General features: G+C 50.5%; 1 protein-coding gene and 1 long non-coding RNA gene across 4 annotated transcripts; one reads left to right on the forward strand and one right to left on the reverse strand.

Annotated features, from left to right (window-relative positions):
* Positions 1–93: 93 nt before the first annotated feature.
* On the forward strand, positions 94–12,503 carry LOC141425875 (uncharacterized). The gene is made up of 3 exons (XR_012451071.1): positions 94–639; positions 11,976–12,137; positions 12,377–12,503. It is a non-coding gene; the product is annotated as an uncharacterized lncRNA (long non-coding RNA).
* Positions 4,309–12,550, reverse strand: Cpt1b (carnitine palmitoyltransferase 1B). Of its 3 annotated transcripts, none has more exons than XM_074084781.1 (18): positions 12,410–12,550; positions 11,969–12,108; positions 11,492–11,669; positions 11,170–11,271; positions 10,843–10,980; positions 10,678–10,755; positions 9,585–9,692; positions 9,426–9,510; positions 8,569–8,764; positions 8,065–8,250; positions 7,618–7,723; positions 7,422–7,538; positions 6,812–6,976; positions 6,549–6,683; positions 6,313–6,465; positions 5,654–5,767; positions 5,009–5,101; positions 4,309–4,515 (listed from the first exon to the last, which is right to left on the reverse strand). In XM_074084781.1, the coding sequence occupies exons 1-18, from the start codon at positions 12,548–12,550 to the stop codon at positions 4,483–4,485; spliced, it is 2,268 nt and encodes a 755-aa protein (XP_073940882.1). In that variant the 3' UTR covers positions 4,309–4,482. The 3 variants fall into 3 exon arrangements, with proteins under 3 accessions (XP_073940882.1, XP_020036692.1, XP_020036709.1); XM_020181103.2 differs by having other exon boundaries at positions 4,309–4,850; XM_020181120.2 differs by lacking the exon at positions 5,654–5,767 and having other exon boundaries at positions 4,309–4,850.
* Between the last annotated feature and the right edge of the window lie 260 nt (positions 12,551–12,810).

Genomic DNA, 12,810 nt, shown 5'->3' on the forward strand with positions numbered 1-12,810 from the left:
CTTTCCGCTGCTAGACCCGCCCCTGGAACTGGCTTCTCGCCTTCATTGGGTGGCTTCCGGGGCGGAAGGGGCGGGGAATTGGCAGGCGTGGCCGGTAGCTGGACTTGAGGTCTGTGATGGGCAATATCCTGGATTGAAGCGGGTCTGAGGTTGAGCGGGAATAAAACCGAAATGAGAGGCACCCGCCTCCCCCAGTGCGCTGCCTGACAGTGTATTCCTCTCCTACCTGTCTGTAAAGCCATGAGCCCAGGGCCTGGCTCACCACAGTGCCGCTAGTGTTGAGGACAGTACCTGGCTCAGAAGGTGCTTGTAAACTTTGGTTAAATCTTCAGTATATCCAGTGTGCACAGCTGTGCCTGTGGCCGACATTGTCGCACCTGCCTTCCAGAGGAGGACGCCCAGGTCGGCCTGGCGCTCCTCGTCCCCCCGCAGCAGGTGCTCAGATCAAGCAAGCACAGGCCACAGACCAGCCCAGCACTTGGCCAAGCACAGAAGGCCGTGGTGGGGAGGAGGATAGACAGGCCAGTTCAAGACCAGTCTATTCGGGGGCCGTGAGCATCTTGGAAGCAGGGTAAGCAGAGGAGTGAAATGGCTCCTGGAGGCAGGCTGGAGATGGAGTAGGCTGTTGCTGTTGTTTGGGTGAGTAATGATGGACATGTGGACAAGTGGGGGCACGGTCACAGAGGGAGGACAAAGCCATTTAGAAGACAGATTTGACGAGGCTTAGTAGTGTGGGAGGTGAGGGAGAAAACCGTTAGTGGCTGATGGCGATAGCACAGGCAGAGATGGGGAAGAGTGGGTGAGAGGCCAGTTTGAGAATATTGCATACCTGTGACCTGCTGAGTTTTCTCTCAGGGATTCTGACCCTTAGCAGTTGCAGAGGAGGAAAACAGCTGGCATGGAGCCAGAAGTTGTGGGCACAGAGTGAGCGTTCACATGTTTATGGAGGAGACTGCTGTCTGGGCCACATCCTCCCTAAGCTGCCCCTTTACAGCTTGGTTTAACGGTTGTCATTTCCAACCTGTGGGCTGTTTTTCACACTTAAAATCATTCTTTCATATGCTTAAGACAGCCCAGTATTGATTTCTTTACAACACCCCAGGAAAACACGGATCAGGATTAACTCCAATGGGTAATGAAGTCAGCATTGGGAAAGAGTAGAATTCTCCTGACTGAGAAAGGGACTAAGATTCCAGGAAGAATGACCACTGAAGGCAAAGACAAGGGTTTGGATAGGCCTGTCTTCTTTGAGGAAATGGACGATTATTTTCGATGGAATGTGAGTGGCCTCGAGTACTCTGCCTGGCAGATTTAGGTGTCCTGTCTGCAACACTGTGCAAAGCCATGAAAGTTTGGACTCTCAGGAAGCCCAGAAGATGTCAGTCTGGTAGTGGCCATGCTCTTGTGTATCTGAGACCAGCTGACTGTCATCAGATGTTCCCAAATGTATCTTGGGCATACAGCTAGACTTACTTCTTAGATTGTCTTGGAATATGAGTTCTGGCTAGTAGGACGTAAATAGTGAGCTTTGTACAGGTGGCCCTCTCTCTCCTCCTGTGTACTTGTTTGATGTTGATTCTGAAGGCAGGATTCTGTCAACCTAGGTCCTCAAATAATGGTATGGAGCAGAGCCCCTTCAGCTAATTGAATTTGATCTGAGCAAGAATTAAACTTCTATTTTATTGGGTTAAACCATTGAGACTTTAAGATTCAGGCTTCTAGTCTTAACTAATGCAGATTTTCAAACACACATGACATAAAGGAGCTTATTTGGGTCAGACGGATGGTCACCAGTGTATGATTTATACTCTTGTGTAGCTATAGTTTCTATTCTCACTTATTTCAACTAAGAACAAACCTGATAACATTAATTTGACATTAATCAAAAGCCAGCTTTTTGGAAACTCTGTTAACTGTTCTCCTGGGATTGGGTGAGCTGGTGTCCCCCCAAACCTACTGAATTCCAGACACTTTCACAGGAGAGGTTCCACTGACCCCATGAGAGGCAGAAGCCTGTGGAAATATTTTGGATTCCACAACACTGGAATGCAGCAGTGTATGAGCAGCATAGTTATGCTTTTTTTTTTTGGAGTGCTGGAGATTGAACCCAGGTCCTTGCACATGTTAGGCAAGTGCTCTACCACTAAATTACATCTTCAGCAAATAGTTATACTTTTATAAGCTCATACAGGCCAGGTGTGTAATCCTTGCTATTTGGGAGGTGGAGGCAGGAGGATTGCAAGTTCAAGGCCAGCACAGGCAAAGTTAGTAAGACCCTATCTCAAAAATAAAGTAAAAACAAAAGGGCTGGGCTGGGGGTATAGCTCAAAATGGTTAGAGTGCTTGCCTAATGAGGCCCTGGGTTTAATCCCCCATACTAAAAAAAAAATCATGGAGATGCTCATGTGCTCTCAAGGTCTTAATAACTTTCAAAATTTCAAAACTGTTGTCAGGAGCCCAGATTTCTTCTTAGCTTGTTTTTTTTTTTTTTTTTTTGGCAGTACTGGGGCTTGGACTCAGGGCCTCACATTTGCCAGGTAGGTGTTCTACCATGTCAACCACTCTGCCAGCCCCTTTTTTTATGACTGGTTTTTTTCAAGATAGGGTCTCAGGAACTATTTCTTGGACTGACTTTGAACTGCAATCCTCCTGATCTCTGCCTCCTTAATAGCTAGGATTACAGGTAGGAGCCATCAGTGCCCAGCTTCTTCTTAGTTTTTAATTTATATTCTCAAGAATCTATGAGACATTTTCATGGATTTTTTTAATCTTTTTTTTTTTTTTTTTTGTAGTACTGGGGTTAAACTCAGGGCTTCAGTGCTTGCTAGGCAGGTGCTCTACTGCTTTAGCCATGCCTCCAGCACATCACAGATATTTCTTTTCATTTTTTTTTTTGGTGGTACTAGGGTTTGAACTCAGGGCCTCATGCTTGCTTCACAGGTGCTCCACCACTTGAGCCACTCTAGCAGCTTCAGATATTTCTTATAGGCTAGTTAAATTTAACAGCTAGTCATTCAATCACCCAAAATTTAAAAAAATGTGAGTTTTCTTTGAGATCTCCTTATCAGGCTTATCAGTCCTATCTTTTACATTCTCAGCTCCCTAATTCTCAAATCCTATGCATGGGGCTGGCTTAGTTTAAGCACTGCCATTTCTCCCATCTCCACTACCACCATAAGCACCACCTTCCAACTGGCCTCCTGATTCTTCCCTGACTGCACCTCACTTTGTTCTGTCACCTGTTGGCCAGGGCAATCCCTTTAAAATTAGGAGAGATTATATTCCCCTCTGCTCAAAACCCAGTGGTTTCACCCATTTGAAGATGTCAGAGTCTGGTCTTCAAATCCATTCCACCTGCCCTTCCTAGTCTTCTCCCTTACTTTGCACAATGACACTGGCCTTCCTGTGTTGATCCTCCACCACAGCAGGTGCTTCCTTCCACACAGATTTGGCTCTCGATGTCCCTCAAGCCAGGAATGTCTGCCTTCAGGTATGGGACATGAGAGACATAGCTTGCTCCCTCTTTTCCAAGTCTGTAGTCAACAGTCACATGCAGAAAGGCTTGCCTTGGCCACTACCCCTCCATTTGTCCCTTCCCTCACTTTCTTCTGAGTGCTTGCTTCCATCTGACTTACTATATAATATACACATTCTTCTTAGCTGTTGTCTGTGTCCCTTCCCTTGCACCATGTTTGTTGAGCACAGACTCTAAGCCCTGAAGGGATTGTTTGCCAGTTTTGTTCATTGCTACATCACAGGGCCTTGCACACTGAAGGCACGCAGTAAGCACTTGCTAAATGGGTCATTCCAAAAGCTTCCTGGTTTCTACCAGCTGCTGTGTTCCCTGCTCATGCCTGCTTCACCTAGTAGTGAATTCCATGTTGCTAAATATCCAGCACAGGGACATGTCTGGGTTCAACAAACATGGTCTCTAAATGAAGGCCCAGAACTGAATCTGATTCACTTCTAGGTTCTTAGCACCTAGAGAGCAATGAAATCTAGATTCACTCAAGTAGCAGTAATTTGAGTACCTACTCACACTTTTCATAAAAAATTATTTTTGGTTTACTCTTAAATGTTCTTTTAACAGAAAAGCCTATTTAAGTGAAGAAGCATGTTGTTCCAGACTATCCTGTGTGCCTTCAAAGACATAATCTCCTGGCCTCCTGACCTTGGGCCTGGGAGGATGCCAAGGACCTCGGTAGGGATGTGCTCCAACCCAGAGGGGTGCAGAGGGCACCTAGTCATGGAAGAGCCAGGTAGATCAAAATCTATGGCAGACAAACAGAAATAGCCCCATCGAACAGGTAAAGATTCTCTAAGTAAGAATTTATTCCAAGGACACATGAGGGTTTGAGCAGGAAACTCAGAACCTGCATCACTCAGCAAAGACACACATTTCAAGGCATGTCACAAGTTCCTCATGAATAGACACCTAGCCCCAACTCTTTCTGGCTTGAGTTGGGACAAGGAGAGGGCCTTCTAGTTCCCAAACAAAATACAGGCACCTAAGGGCTGAGAGAGAATTACACAGTCTTATTTTTATTAGTATCTAGCAAGGAAAAAAAATCAAAATTCCCTACCTGCTACAACCCCACGTCCATCTAGGCCCTAAGGGAGCAGCATCTTTCTGGGGAGTGCCTGCTGACTGAGCTGTCCTCAGAGCTGGGCATCCATGCATGGCTACCCCTTATGCCTGCATGCTGGCCACAGGCCCCTTCCTCCACAATGTGGGGACACAAGGGCAGCTGGCATTTCTTTAGCTCTCAGCTGTCAGTCTTGGGAACTTGGAAAAGATCAGCGATATCCAGCAGGGCTTGGCGGATGTGGTTCCCAAAGCGCTGGGCATTCTGTGGGAATCGAGAGCTCAGACACACCTTCAGGCCAGTTGCCACCCCTGTCCCTATAAACAGGACTCTCTTCCCCAGCTACAGACACAGTGTGATCCTGGGCTGTCCCAGGTGGCACCCCCTCCTCAGGCCATCCAAGTGGGGGTAGGAAGACTCACTGTCTCTGAACTTGAGAACTTGCTGGAAACGTGGAAGAAGATTGTGTTTTCACCTGCAATCATGTACGAAACCCCATAGCCGTCATCTGCCACCTGACAAGAGGTGAAGGAGAAGACATGAAACCTAAGCTGATGTTGTATTTGTCCTTCCCACAAGATTCACAGGAGGAGGCCCAGCCCCTGAACACTGTATTCTTGAGTCAGAACCCCTACCTCCCACTCCAGGAAACAGTGTGAAGACCAAAGAATGCTGCCCTCCTGTGGTTCTGGGATCTACGACTCCTGTTTCCCTCATACTCTAGACTACCTCTATCTTTAGTGGAGTCTGTTCTTCTGAGAAACTAGCCCAGTGTTTCAGTGGGATGATACTGGATTCCTTGGTGAATACACTTCTGAAGGGCCCAATGTATTGTCCTGTCTCCTGTAGACTGGCCCTGGGCATGGTCATACTCCAGTATGGAGATGTGTAGGATGAGTGTATCCTAGTACCTTTCTGCTGGGCTGACAGATATCATTCTGTTTTCACACATGCCCCTGTAAAAGAGGCGCTCTATCTGATCTGGTCAAGACCCTTAATCCTCCCCTGCTCTCCCTGAAACCCCAGGGTCCTAGTGTTGCCCACTGCCACCTTTCAAGGGCACTCACAGGGCCAAAGCCACCTCCAGCACCCAGGTGATTAGGGTACTGGTCTGGATCAAACATGCGGATCTGGGATTGAGGGATCTGGCTGGTGGAGAGGCGCCAGGGTTCTGAGAGCACCTGTAACGGAGGTCAAAGCCTGTCAGACACTAGGCACTCAGTGTGCACCTGTCTGACCTTTGGTGCTAGAGACCTGCTCTGAGACAGGCACTATCTGCTGAAGACTCAGGAGTGGACATGCATGCAGGATCTCCCTGGGGTACAGTTCCGTGGTTCCCCTTTCCCCCCACAGCCTGTTTGCCTTACCTCAGCATCTGCACAAAACCCTCCCCTGGGTTCTTGAGGTCTATCTGACCTGCCCCTCCCTCCCTCTGCCCTGCCCCTTTTACTCTTCTCACCAGTACCATCACCACCTGACAGACTATACATTTGTCTGTCTCCCATCATGAGAAGAGTGATTCCATGTAAAGGCCCTGTAGGAACAGTCCTCAGTTCCAGGACTGCAGGCCTGGTATGGTGTGGTGTGGTGTGATGTGGCAAAGCTGACCCTGCCCTCCAGGGCAACTTCAGGGGAGTTGGCCATACACAGAGCCCCATCTTGAGAAGGTTAGAGCCCTTGGGCTGGGAGGCAGGAGGATGAGGACACATCCAGCAACAACACTGACCTTATCCAGGAAAGGGGAGCTGACTCCCAAGTACTTGGAGACCACATAAAGGCAGAAGAGGTGCCTGTCAATACCAGCCCCAGTCATTGCCAGACGGTACATGTTCTGATGCTTCTCAGAAGCTTTCCGGAAGAGATCTCGGAGGTCTTCCTTCTGGTGGGCAGAACCAGTAGGGTAAAGAGTGGTCCTGCCCCTTGAAGTGGAGGAGGGTGAGGAACAAGAGGCAGGGTGCTCACCATATGGGACCCTTTCACCATGGCCTGCACAAAGGCTGTGGACTCACTGGTACAGGAACGCACAGTCTCAGTCCGTCCTTCTCGGAACATTCTCGTCATTGAGGCCTCATAGGTCAGGCAGAACTTGCCCTTGTCCTGGGATACACGGGGGTGAATCTGTCAGATCGTGGGGCTTCAGCAGCCCTTGGGGGCTCCTATCTGGAAGTGAGCCAGGTGGACCGTGGGGCTGCCCTGTCTACTCAGCAGCCCATGGGGGTTCCTACCCGGAAGTGAGCCAGCTGTAAGGCAATCTGCACAAAGGCATCAGGGCTGGTCCGACACTTTTTGATGAGGCCTTTGCCAAAGGGCAAGAACTGGAAGCAGTACAACTCTACATCATCTGCCAATGCTTTGGCCACCTGGTAGGAACTCTCGATGATGGCCTGGCACTGCCAAGACATGGAAAAGGTCAGCTGGGGGCATAGCCCTCTAAGCAGTTCTCCAGGACACAGCAAGGAGGTATGAAGTTCAAGTGATGAAAGGCAGAACAAGCCCAATGTTTTCAGGAGGAGGGGACATAAGGGACAACATGAGGGAGGGGTCTCAGCACAAGGACAGAATGAGCCTGGGTGGTGGGAGGGAGGAGGCACTACCAGGAGCTTCATGGATGCAGGCCATAGACATGAGTCACACATCTCAGTCTTTCTCTAACCAGATAGCTCTGGAGTCTGCTTTCCCTGTGGCCAGTCTGAAACCCACATGGTGCCCTGAGAAGTTCCTGTCTGCTCCCCTTGAGGGCAGGTATAAGTGATAGGAGTAGGAAGGGAGGGGAGGAAGAGCAACTCAGAGGCTCATCACTCTCACACCTGCCCTGCCCCTTCCTGGCCAGCACACCTGCTCAGGAATGTTCCATTGCAGCCGCTGAGGAGGCGCCAGCATAGGGTTTGGCTTGCCCAGGCAGTGCCCAGTCTCTGTGTAGCCCAGGTGAAAGGTGTCAGTGCCCAGGACAAACTGAAGGGAGAAAGTCAAGCTGAGAAACAAGCCTCATTGTCAATGCCTGCCCTACAGGTCCCCTCTTCAGTCCTGTTACCTCCCAGAGGTGCCCAATGATGGGGGCGTCTGCCCATGCGTGTTCTGTGTTGAGACCCAATAGGCCATTCTTGAAGGAAATAAGAGTGAAAGACTTGTCGAACCATCTGCAGAAGGAGTAGATGCATGGATAACCCAGAGCTGGAATGTACATCTTAGGACCCATAATCTACAACCCGAATCCGAATTGAATAACACTAACTCTTCAATTCTAATCATCATTCTAACTCAAAACCTAACTGTAACCTTTATTCCTAACCTTCAACTCTAACTCTGACTATAACCATTAACCCTAACCCCTAAACAATAATACTACCTATGATCCTAACTTCTGTCTTAAACTTCTAACCATAACTGTAACCTCTATCCCTAACCCTAGCCTCCAATCTTAACCCTAACCTCTAATCCTAAACCCTAATCTCTAACCCATGGGGCTGGGGGCACGTGCCTGTTGTAGCAGTTGCCATGCAGTAGGGCCTTGCCATAGAGGCTGAGGCTGGCTTCATCGTCAGGATTGTAGCAATGGGACTCTTCATCCAGGGACACAAAGAAAGCAGCACGCTCGATGGTATCCAGAGCAGCCTTGTTCCTGCCAGAGCTAAAGAAGGCCTGGCGTGCCTGTGCCCATTCCATCCTGAGAGCACAAGGTCAGATGAGTAGTGGAGCAAATGTGAACTTTGGTTCAGGGCACCTCCCAGGACCTAATTTGTCCTGGAGATGGGGTGAGGTGGGGGTGCCTGGAATCCTAAATGTCCCACCCTCCATGTACTAACTGTTAAGGGTGGATATGCCAGATTTCCACTGCTCTTCACTATGCAGGTCCCATGTGCCCCACTCCTTGGTTGCACCTCTGACCTCTAGTCCTAGGATGACAGGCAGAGCCAAGCTCCTCTTTCTCCTCATGGGCCCTTGAACCTAGGTAAGGACAAGCCCTCTCCACAGGTCCAGGTACCTTCCCCCTGCAGTGAGGGCTGCCAGCCTTTCCTCTCCAGGCTGAGGTGGGGAGGGGTCATCCAGGATCCTTTGGAACTGCATCTCCAGGTCCTGAGGCTTGAGCAGGCGGGATCCCTCATACAGCCAGACTTTGAAGAAGCGGCCCTTGTGATACACAGCCACGTGCCTGCTCTCGGAGAGGTGCTGCAGCACATCTGTGACAGAGGCCAGTGGGCAGGCTGAGAGACAGGCTTGGGGAGCACTTCCCTTCCCACAAGAGCACTGGACAGGGCCCACCTCCTATGCAACAGGTGGCCCATGTGACCCCTGCTTTGTCCAGCCTCTGTTCTAGGCCTTTTGTCCCCCAGGGGCAGATCCCTGTGTGCTAGGCAGGTCCTGTGCTGTGTCCTTCTGTCACCTCTCACAACAATGGCTAGGAGGTATTCCATAGAGAAGAACACCAAAGTGTTAAATACTGCAAACTGCCTGAGGTGGCAGTGTCAGAAACAGGAAAGGCTGCCTCCTCCACCAAACCTCAGGCAAGCCCCTCCCTCCTTCTTTGCAGGTTCCAAGAGGGGTAGCAGCACTTCCTCTGAGCTCCACTAACCTAGCAGTACTTCTCTTGTTTCTCTTTACTATCTTCTCATGCACAGAGAAGCCTTGGAGGAGTCTTGTTCTGGGCCCCTTGGGGTCCAGCACAATGCCTGTAAATACAGATGTCTAGTATCTGTGACAAAGTGACAATTTTTCACAGATTCATGGTCCCGAGACACAAGGATGCTTAGTGACAAACATTATTTGGACACCTGGTTATGGTGGGTCCACAGCTGGGAGGGTGGGCTTGCTCCCAACAGGTGCCTGGCTGTGACCTGGTACCTGTCTCCTTTCCCGGGATGCGAGTGGTGTTGAACATCCTCTCCATCTGATAGGAGCACATGGGCACAATGCCCAACGCCATCACCTGGTAGAAAGGCCCAGCATGACTCAGACTCAGCGTTCCCCTCCCATCCCACCTTCAACCTCGATGCAACTCACAGGCTTGATCTCTTCACGGTCCAGTTTGCGGCGATACATGATCATGGCATGTATGGCATTTCCTAGGCGTGCTGCTTGCACATTTGTGTTCTTGATAAGCACAAGGTCCTACAGACAAAGCAGAGGCTGCAGGATGGACACCTCTGTCTGGGTGTCACCTGAGCATCAGGGGCTCAAGGACCAACTTATTCAGAGGCCCGAGGTGTTGCACCTCTTCTGTCCAGCCCATCCTGCATGCTGTCAAGGTGAACTTCCAGAAATGTGTGACTGACATTTTACTCCTCTACTACAGCTTCTACTAGAGCTGCCTTTTTTTTTTTTTGGTGCTGGGGATGGAAGTCAGGGCCTTGCACTTGCCAGGCAAGCGCTCTTCCACTGAGCTAAACCCCCAACCCTAGAGCTGCCTTTTTTATGCCTATTTTATTTGTTTATGTTTTGCTTATTTTATTTCAAGGAAAGGGTTCCATCACTAAAAAACAGCTTAAAACCTTTGGTTTGAAACATTGTGTATAAGTTTCTAAAAGTTTGTGGAGGAGGGGAACTCCAGCAGGCTGGGATACTGTGACATGGATAGTGGGAGAGGAAAGTTTGGGTGCTAGGTAGCAGGGAGACCTGCTGACTGTGCACAGGTACATGCTGAGGGCAGTCAGGAGAAGGGCTTAGTCACATGAGGTATGATAGACAGTGACTTCCTGAATGCTAAGAGTAGCAGCTAGGTGTTCATCACGTGGTATGGTTCCACAGAGGGATAAAAAAACAAGGTATGTTTTAGGAAGGTCCCTACAAATGGTGTTGGGACAGCTGGTAACCTGTGTGTGGCTGGGAAACCAGTGAAGGAATGGATGCAGACAGTGAGGGAGTCTGACATAGTAAGCCTGAGAGACTCAAGCAATGACAGATTGGGTTCTCAGAATTCTCCTTGTCCTCAAGAGCCCCACTGCCCCTAAGCTGCTTCTGGACTGTACTTTTAGGATCTCCCCTCCCTCTTCCCTTTCCCTCAGTCCTCACTCCATGACCCTCACTAACTGCCACAAGGCCTCTGGGCTGTCCTTGCCCCAGAGCACAACAAACCTTGGGAAGTTCTGGTTCTTACCATGACATAATAGTTGCTATTCACCATGAGGGAGCTCCTGCCACGGAGGTAGATGTACTCTTCCCACCAGTCACTCACCTGTGGGTGGGTGGAAAGTTAGAGCTAGGGAGGGAATAGGACAGCCAGTACACACGGGTGAGGACAAGCCCAGGAGAGCAAACTTACATAGTTAGTTGCCCACCAAGACTTCAGTACCAGGTATTTCTGCAGTCTGGGGGCAGTCTTGTCCTGGAATTCTTTGGCCAGTATCTCCATGCGGTAATATTCCTCATCATCCAACAAGGGCTGCACAGATTCCAGGTACTGTCCAGTCAAGTTATCATTACCATGGGATCAGGCACCAATGACTGCCTCTGTCTTAACCCTCTTCCCAAATCTCTCTCCTCGGACCTCATTATTCTTTAAGGTAACTATCTATAGAAAACAATCCTTTATGTTTGAATTAGTCCTCTGAATCCAGGCTCCCATGCCCACTGATATCCAGGCCCTCACCCGTTGAACTGTGGCTGGCACACTGGGTACAGGAAGCTTGGGCAGAGATGTCTGGAAGCTGTAGAGCATGGGTCGCCGGCTGGACAGAAGGCGGACACAGATCTATAGGCACAGAGCAGGGTCAGGGTGGTAACGGGAAGAATGGACACAAACAAGCAAATGACTTGAGACCCTCAGAACTATTCTTCCTGGCCCCTTGAGGACAAATCCTTGCACACATGGCACCAATGCCCAGTCTGCCTCTCCCCTCTTGCTTAGAACTCTAAATGAGCGTCTCAGGGTCTCAAACCAGATGCCTGCACCCTCCAATGCTTCTGCTCACAGCCCAGATCTTGGTAGTGTGGCTGGTCTTGCCGTGCATCTCAAACATCCATCCATGGTAGGAAAGCAGCAGCTTCAGGGTTTGTCGGAATAAGAATATGCCTGTCAGCCAGACCCCCGTGGAGAAGATGGCCATGCTGAGAAGTGTCCGAGTTTGTGGGGTGTGGTAGGAGCCATACCTATTAAAGAAGGAGGGAAGGCTGCAGGGGGGTCCCCTTGAGGCCAACTTTGGGAGAATTCTGAGTTGATGACTATGAACTGTCTTGGGGGAGACACAAAGGTGCAAGAACCTCTCTGGGCACACTCAGGTCTGAGTGCATCAAATACAATCTGACAGACTGATCTCATGATGGCCTTGGGGTAGGGCTGCCCTGTGGCTATCAATGGCTGTTATCCTGTATCTGTTCGATTCAGGAACTCTGGCTTTGAGAGCTAGTCTAGCTCTCCTTCCTGATATGGCGCCCTTCTGGCTTCTTACCTTTCAGGGAGGCATCTCTGGATACAGCAGACTAGCCCCATGGAGATGTCTACTTTGCAGTAGGAGGAACCCACTGTTGCCATGACAACGATCAGCCAGCTGGTGGGGCTGCCAGGGTACACACCCCTAAGGATGCCATTCTGTGGGGCAGAAACAGGCAGGAGATGAGGTAATCAAACACCTGTGAAGTCCTGGGAAAGGGTCTTTGCCTCAACTGCCTGATTGTGTCTTCTTACTCCTTCCATATGCTCACACCTGGAGCACCTATGTGTCCCAGTACACCTTAATCACCCCCCTCAGATTTCTGCACCACTGAAGCCTGTACCCACGGCACTGCTGGCAAAAGTGGTAAGAGACCCTGACAATAGGGCAACAGCTGACACTTAGCCTTTGCTTTGCACCTGCTAGGAGAAAGAGGCCCTGAGGACCACCTGTGCCCACCTTGATGCGAATCAGGCGTTTCTTCCAGGAGTTGATCCCAGACAGGTAGATGTGTTTCAGGGCCTCCCGACTGAGCCGGAAGTCAACCCCATCTGGGGTCACAGTGAACTGGAAGGCCACAGCCTGGTGTGCTTCTGCCATCCTGGGGGTTGGTCGGCACCTGGGAGCGGCGGCAGGAGTGTGCGTGGCGCGCTCAGGCCAGCCCCACCCAGGGCCACTCCCGGCGCTGAGGCCCCGCCCCCGGACCTACCCCCCCCTCCCCTCGCCCCCGGTTCCCCTAGCGGCAGACCCCCGCCAACACTGCGCGCCCCTGTCCGGCCCTCCTCGCCTGGCCAACCGCCACAGAACCCTCGCGGCGGTGTTCGGACCGGTCCAGCCACAATGATGCAGGGATTGGAAGG

The sequence above is a fragment of the Castor canadensis genome, chromosome 8 (assembly GCF_047511655.1).
Source record: "Castor canadensis chromosome 8, mCasCan1.hap1v2, whole genome shotgun sequence".
Classification (NCBI taxonomy): Eukaryota; Metazoa; Chordata; class Mammalia; order Rodentia; family Castoridae; genus Castor; species Castor canadensis.

What these genes read in the sequence shown, in the direction of transcription:
- Cpt1b (XM_020181103.2), bottom strand. Translation starts at nt 12,550, where the DNA reads ATGGCAGAAGCACACCAGGCTGTGGCCTTCCAGTTCACTGTGACCCCA. An exon ending in TGCCAGCCACAGTTCAACGG is followed by an intron (nt 10,981 to 11,169) that starts GTGAGGGCCTGG and finishes TTGACTGGACAG; the next exon opens with TACCTGGAATCTGTGCAGCC. An exon ending in TGGTGAAAGGGTCCCATATG is followed by an intron (nt 6,466 to 6,548) that starts GTGAGCACCCTG and finishes TCTGCCCACCAG; the next exon opens with AAGGAAGACCTCCGAGATCT.